Source organism: Chrysochloris asiatica, unplaced genomic scaffold (genome assembly GCF_000296735.1).
Source record: "Chrysochloris asiatica unplaced genomic scaffold, ChrAsi1.0 scaffold00243, whole genome shotgun sequence".
In the NCBI taxonomy this organism is placed as follows: Eukaryota; Metazoa; Chordata; class Mammalia; order Afrosoricida; family Chrysochloridae; genus Chrysochloris; species Chrysochloris asiatica.
In genome coordinates, this window is record NW_006408761.1 from 2389542 (window position 1) to 2410728 (window position 21187).

The following is a 21187-nucleotide window of genomic DNA, read 5'->3' on the forward strand; positions in this document are numbered from 1 at the left end:
GTGAGGTAAAGGTCTTGTTTCAGTCTTTTACATATCGCTTTCCAGTTCAGCCAGCACCATTTATTAAAGAGATTTTATCTTTCCCACTATCAAGGGAGTTTGCAATGCATCCTGGCAGTAACAGAGGAAGGGCATTGAAAGAGCTAGCATTCAGGGGGCTGGGATTGCCCTTAAAAATACTGGTCTGTGAAACACAGCTTCTTCAAGGCAAAGAAAGCAAAGTTAGGCAGGCTTTAAACTGGGCCCATGCCCCTGGCTTTGGAGGCATCCTTGCAAGGGTGGAAATGCAGAGCCCTTACTCTGATGCAATCTGTGATTGTGATGTGCATAGCCACCCTGGTTTAACTCTGCCTCAGCCATGACCCTTCTTTGCACCAAGAACAGCATGGTACTATTGAATAATTCATGGACCTTTCATTGTGTTCCCATAGGAGAACTCCGCGGAGGACCTCCTCAGATTAACATCCAAGAGTTTGCCAGACCTGACCAGCTCCATGGAGGATGTGTCCTCTTGGACTGACAATGAAGATCAGGAGCCGGATGGGGATGAGGACGTAGGGACCAGCTCGCCTTGTGTCCAGGGAGCAGTAAGTGTGCTTCTGGGATGATGGGAATCATGTGCTCCTGGAGACACGGAACCACGACCAGAGGAGAAATGCTCAGATAGGAAGATACAGATGAGGATCCCAGGAGAACCAAGCCTGGTCCAATGACGCTGTATCTGCAGCAGGGAGAGGGGTGGCCAGGACTTCCCTATCCTTCCCTGCTGTGACTTATGAAAGAGCCGATCTACCAGGGGAAAAAAAGAAAGAAGGATGGGAGGGAGGGAGGAAGAAAGAAAGAAAGAAAGAAAGGTGATACATTTGCAGTACAGAACTCCTGGAGTTATAATATTTTTAAAAATTGATGAACCAGTTAAAGAAACCTGGTATGGCTTTTTGTTTCAAAGACAGCAGAGATTAAACCTACTGCCAAATTCCACTCAGCCATGGACTGTTTCTGCACCTGCAAGTCATAGTGTGCTCCCAGCCCTTCGGTTGAGCATATGAACTGCAAATGCTAGCGATCTGCCATGAGTCCCCTTAGTATTTATTTCTCATGGCTCGAATAAACAGTGACCAGACTTCATTTTCAGTAAGCTCCACCCATGCTTAGAGTAAAACCACTTGGTGCATATCAAGTTTGAGGAGTGGTGGTGTGGTGAACGTCCAGGTGTTTGCATCTTTCCCGCCCATCTCGGTGGGTCTGCCTTAGTGATGGGCCTCTCTCACCGTCATCCTCACCAGGTCCAGCATTAAAGACTGCCAGTTTGGCTTAAGAAATATCTAAGGTGAACCCCCCTCTTCTGTCCCACAGACCAGCTGTGGTCCTGATCCACCCAGTCCAACTTCTGGTCTATGAACCCAGCCACCACTGATACCAAGTTCATAGGGATTCCAGTTCATAGGGACCCTCCATAGGGTTTCCAAGGTTGTAGGCAGAAAGCCTCATCTTTCTCCTACAGAGCATTTGGTGGGCTTGAACTTCTGACCTTGAGGTTACCAGTTCAGTGCTTATCCTGCAGATTGTCATCAAGTCGACTCCAACTCATAGTGACCCTGTATAGGGTTTCTGAGGCTCTGAATCTTTATGGGAGCAGAAAGCCTCGCCTTTCTCCCTCGGATTGGCTGGTAGTTTGAACTGCCGACCTCATGGTTAGTTGTTGTTGTTATTGTTAAATGCCATCGAGTCGATTTTGACCCATAGCAACCCTGTATAGTGTTTCAAGGAGCAGCTGGTGAGGTTGAACTGCTGACCTTGCAGTTCAAATGGCTTTGTAGTCTGGTGCATTAACCCACAGCGCCACACCAGGACTCCATGTGGTTAGTAGTCCAGTGCTTATCCTACAGCTCTACATCGGGCCATGTCACTTAACAGTTTAAACTACACCAGCGATTCTCAATGACCCTAAGGTTAAAATCCCAGCTCCTTAACATGGAATTGTGAGTTACACCTTAACCAGGTTTCAGTTCTAATACTGGACTGCCTTCTGTCTCGGCATGTGCTCTCAACTGCTATGCAGGCATACACACTCACACACAGTCACACCCCCATGTCAGCCCCCCATCTTCCCAGACCCACACACATAATTGTTGCTACTTATCTCTTTGGGAAAGGAAAGGAAACACAAAGTTTTTATAATTTTGAAGTCAGGTGTACTTCTTTGAGGCCCCAGTAGGTAGTGAAGTGTTTTGCATTTCGTGTTGTTATTGTTGTTGTTAGTTGCTGTGGAATGGGCTATGATTCATGGTGACCTTGGTGACGATGTAGGTAACCAAGAGGTGTCAGCAGTTCAAACCCACCAGCCACTCTGGGAGAAAGATGAGGCTTTCTGCTCCTGTAAAGATTCACAGCCTCAGATACCCTATGCAGGGTCGCTATGAGCCGGAACCAGCTCGATGGCAGTGAATTTGTTTTGGGGGTGTTATATGTAACAGAAGGAAACGGTTAGCTAGTGCGTTGCCCTAACATTCAGTACAGACTCTGCATAGATTTCTTGCTTGCAAAACTTACAAAACTATCTCAGAGTGTGGTCCCCAGAGCAGCAACATCAACATCACCTGGAACTGTTAGAAACGCATACCCTTCACCCCATATGTAGGAAGCAGAAACTCTGGAGTGGCACCGAGCAATCTGTGTCCTCCTAAGCCCTCCGAGTGATAACACAGAATACAGTTTACGAATCTGTGTGTCAAGCCCTGTATGTTTTACTATTATTAGCTCTTCATAGAGAGTGGGTGTCCTTTCTTGGGCATGAGGTCCCTGGGCAGCACTAACTTAAGGGTTGGTGGCTTGAACCAAGTCAATGGCACCATGAAAGAAAGCCCTGGTGATCTACATGCATAGAGATTACAGCCAAGAAAGTCCCATGGATCAGTTCTGCTCTGTAACATGCGATTGCCATGAATTGGAATCATCTCAACAGCAACAGGCTTGGTTTAGAGTTTTGTTTTCAAGTGTGAACAATTACTGTCCATCTGAAAAGTTAGGTTTTACAGGAGAAAAACTAAAGAGGCCATGCGCTGGCCTTCAGCACAAGGTTTTCAAAAATAAAGAGAGGAGGACAGGTTTCAGTGGAACTGGGCATAAAGTGGGTGATACCTCTTCAGTGATACGGAGTTGGCCTCCATCTGTGTATTTTTAACAAAGACTAAAAAAAAAAAAAAGGAAGTAATGGTGTCTGCCAAATCTGCAGTTGTGGAAGCTGGATAAGGAAGAATTTGTTCAGCACATCAATCAAGAGACCTGTTTCTGGCTTCCGCTGGCATCAAGGGAGTTAGCACTAACATTGGAAAGCGACAGTTTGGGCCAATCTTGGGAAACTCTTGGGTGATTCAGGTTTGAAAAGGAATGGTCGAAAGATCTCGTCTCTGACAAAGAAAGAAGAGGGACTCTGGATGTTACGATTCTGTAAGTCTGAGCTCAGTGTTTGATTATTTGTTTGTTAGTGTGAGAGCCTCACTCATAGTCTTGTAGGGGAAAAAAATAAGATTTTTCAGGAGAGAAATTAAGTATCCTTAGTTTTTGATCCCACAATAGTTTTTGAGCTGTTGATCCCAATGTAGAAAGAGAGGACCTCTTGTGTGTTATTGGGACTGAGGAAGTGTGGCTCTGAATGTTTCAAAAATGCCTGCCTACATAGTAGCAGCTTTTACTGTAGCATCCAAGTGTCATTTCTGGTTGATCCAAGCTGCCTAGGATTGGAAACTCTGTCTTGTTTGAGGCCTGACTCAGGTGTTTCTGGTCTAATGCAAACATTAGTGAGCATCAAGGGCGTGCAAGTAGGATTGTTTTTAAAAGGGAAAAATGCCAGTGTCGTTCCTGCGATCAGATCTTTGAGGAGTAAAACCTTTGCCACCAAGAGCAGTGCTTTAAAACAAGGTTTTAGAAGGAGAGTGAGGCTCTTTCTCTGAAGCCTCCAGGGTAGGTTGTTACATCTGGCAAGCTCAGGCTGCTTCTGTGGACTGAAGGAAACTGTGTCTGGGGAGACTTGTTGCCTCGGTGTTCCTCTGAGCACTGGGCGATCTGCTTCTAGAACTATACGCTCTGCCCCCTGGGTTAGGAGCAGCTTCCCCTGTCCCATACTTGGGACCTCAAGACTAACCTCTTCCAGGAAGTCGTCTCAGAGACACATGGACCCACGTGTGCTTGGGCCTCAGCAGATAATGCACCTTGTATTTTCTTTCAAATTTAAGGTGCAAATAGTTAATGAGGTCTTCCACAAACTGAAAGTTCAGTTCTGCCTGGAAGCACTTAGGAAGAAAGGCCTGGTGATCTACTCCTAAAAAATCAGCCACTGAAACCTCAACGGGACACAGTCCTCCTGTGACAGCAACTGGTCTGGTTGCTTGGTTAATTGGTTGGTTGGTTTTCCTTCATGGCCCTGAACACAGATTGTATCCATGTGTTTCTCCATGTGGTGGCTCCACTGAGGGGCAGGAAGCAGTTCCTTCACTCGTTCCTTAAGCAACACTTCAGCCGGGACTCACTCGACATAGATAAGAGGAGACATGTCCACGCAATCAGGGTGTAGACCTGGCCGGCCAGACAAAACCCGAGCAGGATGTCTCAGAAAACAAGATTTTAAATGGAGCGTGGTTTTTGTTTGGTTTGGCTTCATTTTTAAGGAGATGAAGTGATTATTTAAATAGATGGTGGTGGAGGTAGAAAGATAAGAATTCTTATTTGGCCTGGATGAATTGCCCAGCAAACTGCTGAAATTTGAATTACAGCAGATCTGTTCTCACTACATGCTTTCTGGGGCCTGTTCCAATTCACTGGGTCAGTGTTGCATTTTATACAAACAGCTTGCAGTTCTCAAGGCACCAAGCCACTCAGGATGGAAATGCAAACGCCGTGTACCACAGCCTATGCCGAAGGATCAGCACTGGACTGCTAACCTCAAGGTCGGCAGTTTAAACCCACCAGTTTTTCCTGGGAAACGCTACACATAAGTCTCTATGAGTCAGAACTGACTCAATGGCACTTAACAACATCCATAGTACACAGACCTCCAAGGTGGGGCGTACACCCGTGCAATGGGTGGACAGTGAAAGGGTCCCTTGGGGTATGGGAGAAAATGATCAGAGACTGTGTATATTTTATCTTCTTTTAGGTGGTGTTTTTTTTTGTGTATGGTTGTCCATATATACATTAGTATAATCACCTAGGTTTAGCTTTATAAACAGACGTTGGGAGTGCTTGGTGGCTAACCCATCGTCATGGAGATAATTCTAACTCGTGGTAACTCCAGGTATTACACAACATAACTGCTGATTTCTTGGAAGTAGTTTGCCAGGCTTTCCTTTCGTGGTGCCATTGGGTGGGTTCAAACTGTCAACCTTTAGGTTATTTCTTGTTATTGTTGGTAAGTGTTGTTGATAGGTTGTGTCGGTTCCAGCTCATAGCGACTCCATATTGGGTTCCTGAAGCGCAGCTGGTGGGTTAAAACTTCTGACCTTACCCTAACAGTCCCATGCTTTTATCCTTCATCACCAATAGTGGGGGGCAAACCATTTGCACCTCCCAGGGACCTGCTCTATGGCAACATACTCTAAAAAGTCTGGCATTCTAGCATTGAAACATTATGAAGTAGATTTTTAAAAATTCCCTTGACATGCAGTTAACTTTATTATTACCTTTCTGATTTGAAAAATTCCTTAAATTTCCGTAAAAATGAAAGATGGCTTACTAGAACACACCCTGGTGTAAGCTAAGCACCCACCAGTCGCTCCTTGGAAACCCTATGCAGGGTCTCAACAAGGTGGAAACAGCTTGACAGCACAAAACAAATTACCAACAAAAGAGCATGCCCTAAGATTTCCTTGCCTTCAAGTTCATTTCTTTTATGACAGTCATACTGGAAAAGTCATGAAGGTACTAAATTTATTCAGTTAAGTGGCTTACTGTTTTGCATATCTCACTGTAATACCCAAGATTCCTTCAACCCCACCCACCCCCTGTTACACAAGTTCCCTCCTACAAATATACCTAGTTTTAAATTTTCATTAATTGCATCCATTGTGGAGTGGAATCTGTGGGCCACACATTGAAATGAAAAGTAGACTATGTTAAGACTCGAAAGAAAGTGGCGGTTTAGAAATGACCAGATAGTGTGCCGTGACTTTGCTCGTGAGGTTTGTTAAGTTTTTGAGGTGGCAGAAATCTTTGAGATGCACGCATGGGCCTTTTGCAACCATAAATGGTTATATTGATACATATTGCCAGCTTCTTACTTAAGAGGATGGGAAATGCCCATTTCATTTCAATTCCAGTTATTGTGATGGTGCTTTAAGCAGATGATGGAATTACTTTTGACATGCATAGATGAGTTCGGTAAATGGGCATTTGATGCTTGGAAAAAGACCCACCTCGTGGGAGCATTTCATGACCGCTGGAAGACTGGGAGCTTTGGGGTATGTTTCTCTTTTGGTTGTTGCCGGCGATTGAGCCCCAACCCATGGCAGCCCCACCAAATGCTCAGTGTGTGGAACCAAATGCTAGCTGGCCCGGCACCATTCCCATGGACTGTTTCTCTTCTTACTTATCATCTGTAACATTGTCTTGTACTGGGCACATCTGCTGCAAAAGACCTCCTTAAAAGTGTTAAAGAGATGGCGGCCAGGAGGCAGGCTTGCAGAATGTGCCCTTTTGTTGTTTAAATTGTTATATATTCCTGAGTGTTTTTATGTACATAAAAAAAAAAAACCACGGAGGGAAAGAGGGAATAGAAGCAAATACTGTTGAATGATGATGCATGGAGGGGATTGTAATCATTGCAGTGAAACAAAATATGATAGGATGAGTGTAAAACTGATGTTCTCTCATGGAAACTACACTCAATTCACAATAAAAGAAAAAAAGTGTTGGTCACTTTGAGATGTCCCCAAACCATGATATTTTCAATCGCCTCATGTGCATATGAAAACCGGACAATGAATAGGGAAGACCGGAGAAGAATCGATACATTTGAATTACGGTGTCGGCAAAGGATATATGGACTGCTAGAAGAACAAACAAGTCTATGTTGGGAGAAGTACCATCAGAATGCTTCTTAGAAGCAAGCATGGTGATGATTCTTCTCATATACTTTGGACATGTAGTCAGAGAGCACCATTTCCTGGAAAAGGACATAATGGTTGGTAAAGCAGAGGGTCAGCGAGAAAGAGGAAGACCCTCAATGAGATGGATTGGCACAGTGATGCCAACCCTGGGCTCAAACCATTGTGAGAATGGCACAGGACCATGCAGTGTTTTATCCTGTTGTACATAGGAGTTACTATGAGTTAAAGTCGACTCAGTGGCATCTAATAACAATGAAACTTGGTAGTAAGAGCATAGAAAAAATGTAAGAGGTCAGAAGCGGTGTGGAATCCAGCACAGACATTTCCAAAGAAATAAAGCTATTGAAAATGGCTAGAAGTCTCCCTACCTCCACCCATATGATTAGTGTTTGCTTGCCTGATGTTGCTTGCCTCGCTATTTCCAAGAGTGCTGATTTAGCTCAATGAATGACACTTGCAGAAAAGGAGAGACTCAGCTCACCCTTCTGTTTCTTGCTCTTAATCCTTCACTTTAAATACCCTTCCTTCCCCTCCTTGACTGTCCAGATTCGGAAACCCCTCAGCCCTCATTCCTCAAAAAGACTCCAGCCGTGACTCATCTCCCTTTTCCCTACCAATTTCATTGGTCTGTGTCTCACATTTTAGCATCTTAAACTGGAAAGACAGCCCCTGATTTATGAATGGGTTGTTGTTATTGTTGTTAGGTGCCATCAAGTCAGAAAGTGTTTTTAAAACGTTGTTGGTAAAGCTGTTGTTCAGATATTAGATTTTATGCCCCCCCTAGAACGTAATGTTTACAAATCAGGCTGCAAATCTCAAGGTCAGCAGTTCGAAACTACCAGCTGTTCTGTGGGAGAAAAATGAGGCTTTCTGCTCCCATAAAGATTTATAGCCTCGGAAACCCTGTACAGGGTCGCTATGAGTCGACACCGACTCCACGGCACATCACAACAACAACAACAACAACAACAAACATTGCTGTTGTTGAGGCTGTTGGTTTGCCATCAAATCAATTCCGAGTCATGGGAATCCCTATGTATTATAAAACAGAACTTGTTCCCTAGGGCTTTTTTACTCTTACTTTATAGACACAGATCACCAGGCCTTTCTTCCACAGAATTACGGCTGGGTTCAAACTGCCAACCATTAGGTTAGCAACTAATCACAGAGTGCTTCAACCACACACAGGCGTTAGGAACAAACACATTTACCTAATAAATCTTTGTGGAATTATCTTTTAAGGTACTAGTGGCAAAAGGTGGCCAGCATGCCTCACCTCTTTAGCAACCAGAGCAGACATCTCTAAATCATCCCTGACACTCATTAATGTCACTAGGCTTGATGTCACTCAGTGTAGAAACTCATGATGTTATCCCCTCCCTCCCTAGACCTTCTCCCATACCAGACCATATGGAATCCTTAGCTGTATTTGTTATCAGCTCTGTCATAGGATAATCTGTGAGAAGTATAGTTGTGTTGCTGCTGTATTGTTGAGTGCCGTCAAGACGGTTCCGACTCATAGTGACCCTGTATAGGGTTCCCGAGGAGCAGCTCGTGGGTTTGAACACTGACATCATCATTCATACCAACCTTGTGGTCCAGAGCATTATCTTGCATTGCCAACTGCTTAGATGCAATATTTCTTAGATTGAATGAATATTAACAACAAAACTATTTTGTAAAATCTTTCTACACTGAATTACATTATTAATTACAGTATTGTTAGTAACTGAGCAAAAGTAAGCTTTCTTTGAAAAAAATTTTCTCCTTTTTGATTACAGCTTCATTCTAAAAAAAAAAATTATTGACACAGACAGTAATTGCCATAATATTATAGCTAAAATACCAGAAACTTTGGCCAAACCAATGACTGTAAAAACGCTGGAAGCAAGGAAAGCAACGTAATGTTCTAACATTGTAGTGTAACGTGTGCAAAACAAATGTAGCGTGTGCAGGTGAAACCAGGTGACTCGAAGCATCATTGTCATCAGCTCCGACCCGAGACACTACCCAGTACCCAGTCACTGTTGATTTCAACTCATAGCGACCCTGCAGAACCAGCTAGAACTACTCCATAGAGTTCCAGAGACTAAATCTTCACAGAGGTCGACAATCTCCTCTTTCTTCTGAAGAGCAGCTGACATTTTCTAACTGCTGACCTTTCAGTTAGCATTCCAGCGCTTGACCACAGCTCCACCAGGACTCCTTTAAGGGGTTCCAGGTTCCAGGCTCCTTTACTGTAGAAATTTCTCCTTTATTTTTTGTCAGTTGTGGTATTCCCATATCCCAGCATTAGCATCTAAACAGCGACAACTAAAAAGCAAATGAACGAACCCTTCCACTCCATCTAAGCATCTGGTCCTGGGTTGTTTGTTAATAAAGTAATTTGATTAAACCAATTAAATGATAGCCAATAACCCAGTGACACTTAGCAAAGTATGTACATTTTTAAAAGAGGGGCCTTGTTATCCCAAATGAGTTTCTAATTGGTAACATTTCAAAATGAAATTTACAGATGAAACCACACAGCCTTGTTGACAAAGATGTTTTCATGGTAGACCGGGAAACTTTGCCTCCTATTGCAGCTTCTTTAAGACACTTTTATTTGTCAGTTTCTTACTTTCAACTTACAGTGTTTTCTGAAAACTCTCAAATTTCTTTATGATGACTTGGATAGGGATGGAGGTAGGAAAGACAGTAGAGCTAGGATATGATTTGTTCCTGTAGATAGAGGTATGGTAGAATTTTTCTGTAAAGGGCCAGATAGTAAACATTGTTGGCTTTGTGAACCATATGGTCCCTATTGCTGCTTACCAACTCTGCATAGCAGTACAGAAGCAAGCTTGTCATTACTTCCCACTGAGTTGAGCCTGACTCATGATGGCCTAATCTACTCATCCAACAGAATGAAAATGTGCATGGTTCTGCCCCATCTTCATGGGCACTGCTATGTGTGAGTCCATTGTTGTAGCTACTATGTTGATTCATCTTATTGAAGGTTTCCCTCCTTTTCACTCGTCTCTACTCCCTCCATCTTCCTTTTCTAGTGCTGATGATAGCATGTTCAGAGTAAGAAAGCCAGTCTCTCCAGCCCCACTTCCAAGGAATAATCTGTTTTGTGTCTTCAAAGCCTGATTTGACCTGTCTTCTGGCAGTTGACAGGCAACACGTAAACTGATGGACACAATTGCATTCCAGTGAAATTTTACAAAACCTGCTCTGCTGGGCCAGATTTGACTCCTGGGTGGTAGTTTGCTGACCCTGTTTTAAACTGATCGTTTGCGAGCCTGGAACAGAAACTATTCTGCTTCCTTTGTGAATTCCAAGGAGCCTTGGTGGCACAGTGGGTTAAGCTAACCAAAAGGTCGGCATTTCAGCCCACCAGCTGCTCCTTAGGAGAAAGGTGAGGCTGCCTGCCTTCGTAAAGATACCCAGTTTTGAGAACCCTAAGGCTAAGGAGTGGAGTCCTGGTGTGGCGCTGCAGGTTAATGCGCCAGACTGCAAAGCCGTTTGAACTGCATGATTGGTGGTTCAAGCTCGCCGGCTGCTCTTTGGAAACCCTATACAGGGTCGCTACGGGTGGGAACCGACTCGAAGGCACTTAACAACAACAACAACAAGGCTAAGGAGCATGTCTACTGTGTCCTATAGGCTTGCTATGAGTCAACATTGACTAGATAACAGTAGGTTTCATTTTTTGGGTTTTATGTAAATTCAACATAGCAGTCTAAGCTTTCAAGTCGGCTCCTTGAAGAAGTGCATACCCTTTAAGATATATATCAGCAAATCAGCAAGAATGCAACACCATTGCTGAAAAATAAGGAATTCAGTGTGTAGCTCGTGCTAATCTAGAAAAGGTAGCAGAAGGCCTTTGGATGCTTTTGGGAATTTAATAACAGACCAGTTTAATCACAATGTCTTCAACATGGCCAGCCACCCTTCAGCTGAAACCTACCTCATTGGTATCTTGGTTAAAATGATATTATTCTGTTACAATAAACCACACCATCATTTGAGACTCTTTCTAAAAGGTGTGTGTAGAAAAAAGTCGCTGGAAGAATCTAGCACATCACTGTTCTTGCTGAGTTGAACTGCACTCAGCCACTGAAGGATTGCAGTTGTCCTTAGTTACCTTCTAATGCATTCTGACCACAGTGGTCCCATGTGTGTCAGGATAGAACTGGGTAGAAAACCTTTGGGAAATAGGTCTTCCTAAGTACCTTGGGGTGGAGTCACACCACCAACCTTTAGGCTAATAGTCAAATACTTAACCCTGTGCAGTACATAGGACCGTCCTATACTAGGGCAAGTCTGACAATTTATCCTTTACTTTCTTCCCTGCTAATTCACTGTTTACTCCTTAGGTCTCTTCTCCAAAGGGGCTTCAAAAAGTTCATGGGGGAAAAAATAGCATTAAAAGAAAATGGAAGTTTTCTACAGACTTTCTGAAACCCCCTCATACATGCCTTCCTTTTATGACTACCATCCCACCTCTATTTATTTTATTTTATTTTTTGGTTTTAAGATTTTCCTATGAGCAGGCACACATATATGCACATACACACAACCCTCTGATTTCATCCTGGAATTTAGTATGTTATTGTTGTTAAGTGCCATCGAGTCAGTTCTGACTCAAAGCTACCCTATACAGGGTTTCTGAGGAATGCCTGGTGGATTTGAACCACCGACCTTGCAGTTAGCAGTACAGTGCTCATCCTACAGCGCCACACCAGGAATTTAGGATAAAGCATGATAAAATTCTGCTCCCAGAGACATGTCCAGTGAGAGTGAGCCCAGCATCCAAATCCTGTTGAGAAAGGACCCCATGGTCCTGCCTTCAGTAGCCAGCCCCAAACCCCGAAGATGAATTCCCCACCAGTTTTCTCACCCACCCGGTATAGGACAAAGATCAACATGAGGGCATGGCTACTTTATCAAGAGCTTGCTTCACTTTGGAGCTCAACCAAAGAGGAACATACGTGGATTCTTCTTCTTGCCACCTGAGTCTCCTGTTACTTTCAGAGAACTGAAGTCCCTTCAGGACTTTATCCTCTCTGTGAAAGTGACGCATACAAGTACACCCCCAAGAGTCCAAAGTGGGCTAGTAAGTAATTACGTTCTGAGCCCTTATCAGCTATTTCCTTGCCTCAACTTGCTAAGGAACGAAGAGATCTATTTCATTTGTATGTATAAAAGTCATGTCGTTATCACCAACAAATTGTGTTAAGCCCATTCAGATTGTTTGGAGATGATGAATGGGAGCAGATCGGAAATGGGCTCCAAACAAAGGCAACATTATTCTGTCTTCAGAGCTGTGAATTTCTCTGTGGGCATTAGCAGCAAACACCCCAGATGCGTGTGTCCTTTGTGTCCCAGAGCAGGCTGGGCTTTTCTACACTTTCCTTTTCCGTTTTATGGTCTTCCTTCTCAGTCCTGAGGTACTTTCTGCTGAAAAGCAATGAGTCTAATGAAGCAATAGATTTCAAGTTTTAATTTCTCCATGCAACTTGTAAGCTTCTTGCTCCTCCATGTGGATGTATTGTTGCGCTGTTTCCGTTTTCCTGAACAGTCCCTTGTGCCCCATTCTGGTCTCTCTGATTGTCATCTGGTTCTTCTTTGGTCACTCAGACGTCAGCCCTAGAGATTAGGAAAATGAGTTTCCTTTGGCAGCATAAAAATAAGCTCAGTGTCATAGAAGTATGAACGGGAAATGACCCATGGATACTGACCAGGAGGATGAGCCAACCAAGCTTGGGGGTATTTAGAGCTTCAGTGTGCATCTGGGGATCCTTGTTTTTCAGGTGCTAAGCTAAGAACCATAAAAATGTGGTGGAAACTGGGTGTGGCCTGTCCCCTCAAGTTTTCCTTGGGACCAGACACGCTTGAGCGATAGAAATGAGACAAAAGCCACATTTTGCGTGCTTTTTTGTAGACCTTTGGGAGGTAGATGAGACTCAAGACAGATGACGCTCAGAAGTTAATATGCAAAATAAAGACTTCAGAGTGCAGATCATGTTCATCTGGAAAAGGCAGCAGAAAGCCTTTAGATACTGCTTGAAACTTAACAACAAACCAAAGTTTATTCATGATTTCAGCATGACCATGGTATGCCTGATTTAGACAATATTTTTTCCGTGACAAGTCTCATCATTACAGTGTATTCAGGAAGATCTCTTGGGATACCCATTATAGGACATTTCCAAACACTAGGTTTGTGACCAGTGTCCTGGTGTGGATAAGCACTGTTTTGGTAAATGCAAGGTCAGCAGTTCAACCCCACCAGCAGCTCTTTAGAAACGCTATGCAGGGTCACTATGAGTCAGAACTGATTTGATGGTACTTAACAACAACAAAAGTGCTTCATTTATCTCCTCTAAACTTGGCAAGAAACGAATATGCAGTTTCTATGATGTTTCTCTTCCAAAATTATGTCCAGCTGGTTTGCCCAGTACAGATTTCAGAAGTTGGGAGTCCTGTTGTAGCTCTATAGGACAAGCACTCGACTATAAGGTCAACGGTTCAAACTCACCAGTCACTCCTTAGAAACCCTACCAAGAGTCGTTATGAGTCAGAATCAATACAACGGCATGTACCAACAGCAGTAAGATAAAATGTCAACCTAATAGTATTCCAATAATTCAAATGCCAACGATGTAGATGCCCCATATTTTAATGTCTGCCTCCTCCATTATCAAGTACTCAGGAAATAAACTTCTAAATATTAAATCTCCTTGCAAGTCACAATCCAAAGATGTTAAAATCTGAAGTAATCAGCATCCACACTTAAATTTCTTTGACCTTTTGAGAACAAATACCAAAGCACTTAAAGCTGTCTTTGATGTCTTGTATTTTGCTCCATCTTAGCTAATGAGATTCTTGGTTCCTGCCTGGATGAGCTTGTGTTTTTCAGCATCTGCGGAGTGTGCTATTTTCCACTAGAATGAATAGCACCCTTCAGCTCTAAGAAAGATGAATTCATTCAACAACAACTCTTTCCTGTGTTTTATTTATGTATCCATTTTATAATTTATTTTAATTTTTATTGTTGTTGAAAATGTACTCAGCAGAACAGACACCAAGCAGCTCAATGTCTCCATGTACAATGCACTGACACTGTATTGATTCAGTGCAGCCATTCTCACCCTCCTTTTCTGAGACATTCCTCCTCTATTAATGTAGCCCTGTTGTTAAGTGCCATCGAGTCAATTCCAACCCATAGCGATCCTGTATAGGGTTTCCAAGGAGCAGCTGGTGAGCTTGAACCACCGACCTTGCAGTTCAAACGACTTTGCAGTCTGATGCATTAACCCACAGGGCCACACCAGGACTCCTCTATTAATGTAGCCCTGCTGCCCCCTAAAAGATTCCTATCTAATATTTCCACGTGCTGTTGGCAGTCGGATGCCGTAAAAATAGCTTTAAGGTAGTGTTTAAGGCAAACATTCTTTACTAGCTAAACTGAAGTATTGTTTTGTAATCCTGATGTGGCACTGTAGGATAAGCACTGGACTGCTAACCACTAGCTATTCCTTGGAAACCGTATACCAGGTTGCTATGAGTCAGAATAGATTCAACGGCACACAACAACATTGTTTGGCTTGTGAAGACTTTACTTCTAAGATGTTTCACCTTGGTGAAACAAACCTTAACTGTCATACCATCGTGTTGGGAGGGAAATGGAATCTCACTGCGCTTTTGATTTGTATCTCTCTGGTAGATAATAATGTTAAACATCCTTTCCTATGTTTGGTGGACATTTGAATGTCATCTTTGGTGATCATGAGCTTTACTTTTCTCTTTTTTAACTTTTATTGTGAATTGGGTGAAGGTTTACCGACAAGATCATCAGCTCTACATTCAAAAAACTATACACTTTGTTTCATCTCAGTGATTACAGTTCACTCCTTGCAATAACATTGATCCTACTTCCTCTCTGTGGCTTCCCATGTGCATCTTATGTTTCACAAATGAACAAGGCAAAATCACTTGATGGACACTTGTTGTTATGTGCAGTGGAGTCGGTTCCAACTCATAGTGACCCTGTACAGAGTTCCAAGGCTGTAAATCTTTATGGGAGCAGAACGCTTCATCTTTCTCCTGCGGAGCATCTGGTCGTTTCGAACTGCTGACCTTAAGGTTCGCAGCCTGACTCGTAACCACTACGCTACCAGAACTCCTATAATTCTATGGTGTTGTTATGTGCCATGGAGTTGGTTCCAACTCATAGCGACCCTGTACAGGGTTTCTGAGGCTGTAAATCCTTACAGGAGCAGAACGCCTCATCTTTCTCCCATGGAACAGCTGGTAGTTTCGAACTGCTGACCTTAGGTTCACAGCCCAATCTGTAACCACTATGCTACCAGAGCTCCTTGCCCATGAGATCAGCAGCCGACAACCACTACCCTACGAAAACAAAGTACATTCATCTAAATGTCCAAAGGGCCCATTCTGCCAGCCAGCCTCCTGCCTGCAGACACACAGCCATTGTCTCTGCTGTCACCACTTTCCCCAGTAGGATCTCAGGCTCCACTCATGCTCTTCCTTCTTGATAGTCCTGGGATCGTCTGTCCCTGAAATGTAAAATTACCTGCTTCCTGCTTTTAGTTACACATCTTCTACAATTACAGTTGTGACGAGTGAAATTAATCCTGCTGACAATTATTCACAGCTGAGTCAAAATCCTATCACTGCCATCCCCTAGCCCCTTTCACTAGGTCCATCTGGGAAACAGGGAAACTATTAAGTGGGGATTTTAGTTTACCCCCTCATTCTGCAAGTAAGCACACTCCTGAAAGCTTGTAACACAGCCCCTTCGTGCCTTTGGAATCTCCCCATTTTTAATAGCCAGTGTCTACACTTCTAGTCCCTATCTGGTGTGGCGCTGTGGGTTAATGCACCAGACAGCAAAGCCGTTTGAACTGCAAGGTCGGCAGTTCAAGCTCACCAGCCGCTCTTCAGCTGGTGAAACTCTATACAGGGTCGCTATGGGTCAGAACCGACTTGACGGCACTTCACAATAACAACAACTAACCCAGTACACTGAGGAAACAAAGTTGTTCACTGATATGAAGAGTCTTTCCATTCTGGTTGGAATTTTGAGTCACTGCATTCATAGGCAAAAGTCTAGTTCATTAAATTGTAGCGATTTGCACTTTTTCTCAGTATCAAACGTCTTTACCTTCCTCTATTCAAGTTCTGGTCAACTAGCTAGTTCCAAGCTAGGTCAAATGGGTACTCGCTGCAAGTTTGGGAGTTTGCGCACACTTCCCTGCACTTCAGACCAGCTGGCCACTTCCCTCTCAGCCCTAAGCCCCTAGGGATGTGCATTCATCTTTAGTGAAGTATATGGAGCTCTGGTAGTGTAGTGGTTACAAATCGGGCTGCGAACCGCAAGGTCAGCAGTTTGAAACTGCCAGCTGCTATGCGCGAGAAAGATGAGGCGTTCTGCTCCCGTAAAGATTTACAGCCTCGGAAACCCTGTTCAGGGTTGCTATGGGTCGGAACCGACTCCACAGCATATAACAACAACAACATACAGCACTAGAGAATAAATGGGCTTACAAATGATATAAAAATTAGCCCACACCCTTGACATTTAGAAAAAGAGATAATCCCAAACCCCTACACAGATATCCCAGACAAAATTATATTCTTGAGACCTCATTTAATTTTTCCAAAGAAAATGTCAAGAATTGTTTTTAAAAAATACCTGATAGTTTCATGGATTCTGGCAGAAGACATGAGACTACCTGGATCAGAGACAAATCACTTTATTCCTCCTGACATAGCAAGTACCACAAACTTTACTTGCATATCAGTTCCCTCTTGTTCCCCAAGTCCCACTGGGGGGAATGAAGACGGGTTTTTAGTGGATTTGCGTCATAACTGAGGAATCTGAGTTTAGGAAATGTAAATCTTTTATAATAACTTGGAAGAAAACCTTTGCCCCAAAGGGAGATATTCTCTTTATTATCCTGGACAGCAGACAAACTTGCCCTTTGCTCTGGAGAGAGGTACAATGTCCTGTAAAGCTGGTCAGTACACAAACATCCTTGGAAAAGATTGATAGATTGGAGTAAAAACAGCCAATGGCTCTGTTTGCAAGCCATACAGAAATGCCAGGACCCCACTGAGAATCATCCCCTAATAGACTCAGTGACATCAAAGGAAAGGTTTATAGTGAAAATCTTGAGTTCTCTTGAAGATGCCAGTCTGTGACAGCTGTCTGGAATTCATGACTGTAAATGTAAACTCAACTGCAGGAGACTCTTCCTCCCAATCTCAGTTAAGAAATCAACCTGGTCCTACCTAAGGTGCTTTTCTCGTATATTTAAAAACCTCTTCATTTCCATTTACACACTGAGATAGGAATGCAGAACTCCCTTGCACTGCATTAGGTGTGGGTTTGTTGTTGTGAAATGCTGTCGAGTGGGTTCCGACCCATAGCAACCCTGTATAGGGTTTCCGAGGAGCGGCTGGTGAGCTTGAACTGCCAATGTTGCAGTTCAAACAACTTTGCAGTCCAGCACATTAACCCACAGCGCCACACCAGGACTCCTAAGTGTGGGTAGTGTTGCTATAATCGAACTGCCATATTCTTGAGGCAGCCATTTTCAGTCCGGGACCGTTTTTCTGTGTTCACTGCCTCTTGGCACAAAAGTGCTGGAACTGAGGAAAGCTATATCCTTCCCTCCCATTTGTTCAGGTGGAGAAACCACACTCTGCAGGTTTATGAACCACACCTGCTGTTGGTGATTCTGAAGTCTGAGCATGGGTTGTTGTTGTTGTTGTTGTTGAGTGCTGTGGAGTCGGTTCTGACTCAAAGCGACCCTGTGTAGGGTTTCTGAGAAGTGGCTGGTGAGTTTGAACCACCGGCCTTTCAATTCTAACCAGCCTTGCAGTTCAGTGTATTAACTCCCAGCCACACCAGGACTGTGCATGGGTTAGTAAGGGTCAGTACACAAACTTGAGATTCCTCAGGTTTTAAAAGTCCCAGGGGCCAACCATCATTGCTTTCTGCTACTTTTTTTTTTAAGTAAATGGATATGCCTCTAGTGTTTCAGTTTCCTCCACTTTGGAGGAAGGCTCTCGAGTTTCTGCTTAAACTGATGTTTGAATGCGTTGCTTCTTTCATAGCCTACTTGTGAATCTGTGTGCCTTTTTGTTTTTTGTTATTATGTTTCTTTGTTTTCGGGCTCAGGAATTTTTCCCCCTAGAATACTATTTGAGATTCTGTCCCTTGGGTCCCATCATAGTGAAAGAAATGGAATCAATGAGTCCTCTGTTTACACAGAACATTCATTGTTCAATGCATCTTGTCCACCACCCACCTCTGAGTGTTCTAATTCCACCCGGGAAATATTCTTCCCTCAGACCAACATCAAGTTCAGGCCTACAATTGTCCTGCCTGGTGCCCCTTTCATATTTCACATGTTTGCTTCCTTTATAGTCTGAATTTTCGACATTTCTCCAGCTACTTCCATTGGGACAAATAAAACTGCCCCTTTCAAATTCAACCAGGAATTTTTTCCCACTCTTTATGGTCTTTCTCTCCCCTCCCCTCAGACTTTCTGATCCTTGTTGGTATAGTTGTCCCAATTCCTCTTACTAAAGCTCTCTGAGTTTTAAAAGGACATCTCCCGTGAAACATTGTTGTTGTTAGGTGCATTGGAGTCGGTACTGACCCATAGTGACCTTACGCACAGCAGAACGAAACACTGCCCAATCCTGGGCCAACCTCATTGCTGTTGCCACACTTGAGTCCATCGATGCTGCCACTTGGCCAATCCATCTCGTTGGGGGTCTTCCTCTTTTTCTCTGACCCTCCACCTTACCAAACATGATATCCTTCTCCAGTGACTGGCCCCTCCTGACAATATGTCCAAAGTATGAGAGATGAAGCTTGGTCATCTTGGCCTCCAAGGAGCACTCTGGCTGCACTTCTTCCAGTACCGACCTGTTGGTTCTTTAGGCAGCCCATGGCACTTTCAATATTCTCCTCCAACACCATAACACAAAAGCATCAATTCTTCTACGATCTTCCTTATTCACTGTCCAGCTTTCGCATGCATATGAGGTTATTGAAAATACAATGGCTTGGGTCAGACACACCTTAGTCCTCAAGCTGACATCTTTGCTATTCAACACTTTTAAAAGGTCTTGTTCAGCAGATTTGCCCAATGCGATACGTCATTTGATTTCTTGACTGCTGCTTCCATGTGTGTTGATAGTTGATCCAAGAATGAAGTCCTTGACAACTTCAATCTTTTCGCCATTCGTAACAATGTTGTTTATTGGTCCAGTGGTGAGGATTTTTGTTTGCTTTATATTGAGATGTAATCCATACCAGAGGCTGTGCTCTTTGATCTTCATCAGTAAATGTTTTAAGTCCTCTTCACTTTCATCAAGCAAGGTTGTATCATCTGCCTATTGCAGGTTGTTAATGAGTCTTCCTCCAATCTTGATGCCACGTATTTCTTCATATAACCCAGTTTCTTGGATTATTTGCTCAGCATACAGGTTGATTAAGAACTTGTTGCACACCTTTTTAAATTTTAAACCATTCAGTGTTTCCATGTTCTGTTGGAACATCTACTTCTTGGTCCAGGTACAGATTACTCATGAGCACAATTAAGTGTTCCAGAATACTCATACTTCTCAATGTTGCCCATAACTTGTCATGATCCACACAATCAAAAGCCTTTGCATAGTCAATAAAGCACAGGTAAACATCTTTCTGATATTCTCTGCTTTCAGCCAAGAGCCATCGGACATCAGCAATGATATCCCTCATTCCATGTCCTCTTCTGAATCTGGCTTGAACCTCTGGAAGTTCTCTGTCAATGTATGATTGTAGCCATTTCTGTATTACCTTTAAAAAAGCAAAACTTTACTTGCTTGAGATACCAAAGAGATTGTCCGATGATTTCTGCATTCCGCTGGGTCACCTCTCTTTGGAATGGGCACAAATATGGATCTCTTCCAATCAGTCAGCCAGATAGTTGTCTTCCAAATTTCTTGGCAGTGATGAGTGAGTGCCTTCTGTGCCGCCTCACTTTCTTGAAAAATTTCAATTTTTATTCCATTACTTAGCCATAACGTGAAATGAGGTGCCAATGCATACCATCACATGAAAACATCATTCTGAGCAAAATGAGTCCAGTCTCAAAACGAAAAATTCTCTATGACCCCACTTATATGAAATAAGAAATACAAGGGGGCTTGAAAAAGTTTGTGGAAAAATGGAATTTTCCCACAAATTTTTTCAAGCCCCTTCATAGATAACCTGTTGTTGCTGCTTACAACCAGAGCTTCAAACTGGTTTGAACTGGTTCATTCATGGCCCATGAAGCAAAATTAGAATAGACTTGAATTTATAAAATTACAAGTTGAAGCCATGGGATAGGAGTCCAGAGGAGGCAGAGTGAGCCCTTGTAGGAACTGATGCTGGAGGTTAGATTATTGCCAGAACTGTGGAGAACAACACACATTCAACGTCACACAGTCAGCCTCCATCTCTGAGCTGGGCGCCATTGTTTCCTTGGGTATTGATCAAGCAAGTTGGTTGCTAGGCAACAGACATGCTGCCCTTACTTTTTAAGAAGAAGATAAAGTGTCTAGTATTATGTTGATCCATAATTTCCCTTTCCAATTATTGTTCAGGATTCACCCACATTTTACAAACTCATGTCTGTCCTGGTTTTGCTTCCTTGGCCATGGCAGAACTGAGAAGACTAGTTTGAAGCCTGATTTCAACTACCCTATGGATTCCTGGTGTGGTGCTGTCGGATAAGCATTGGACTGCCAACCCCAAGGTCAGTGGTTCAAACCCACCAGCCACTCCTCAGAAACCCTACACAGTGTTGCTATGAGGCAGAACAGACTCAATGGCACTTAACAACAGCAACATAGGACAGCGTAGAACTGGGCTATAAACCTTTAGCAGACTGTTGCAACTTTCTACCACTGGGCAACTGCTGGGTTGAAATCTCTGCTCTTTTGTTAAACAGCTGAATACATAACCACGCCAGGGCTTCGTAAGCAAATCTATAAACCAAAATCAAACCCACTGTGTCATCAACTCT

At 43.3% G+C, this 21187-nt stretch overlaps 1 protein-coding gene across 1 annotated transcript in view; it reads left to right on the plus strand.

Annotated features, from left to right (window-relative positions):
- PDZD2 (PDZ domain containing 2) overlaps positions 1–21187 on the plus strand; it is a 362151-nt gene that overhangs the window by 246554 nt on the left and 94410 nt on the right. The window contains exon 5 of the mRNA XM_006873509.1: positions 432–587. Coding sequence (XP_006873571.1) covers positions 432–587 — 156 coding nt within the window. The remainder of the gene's footprint in view (positions 1–431; positions 588–21187) is intronic.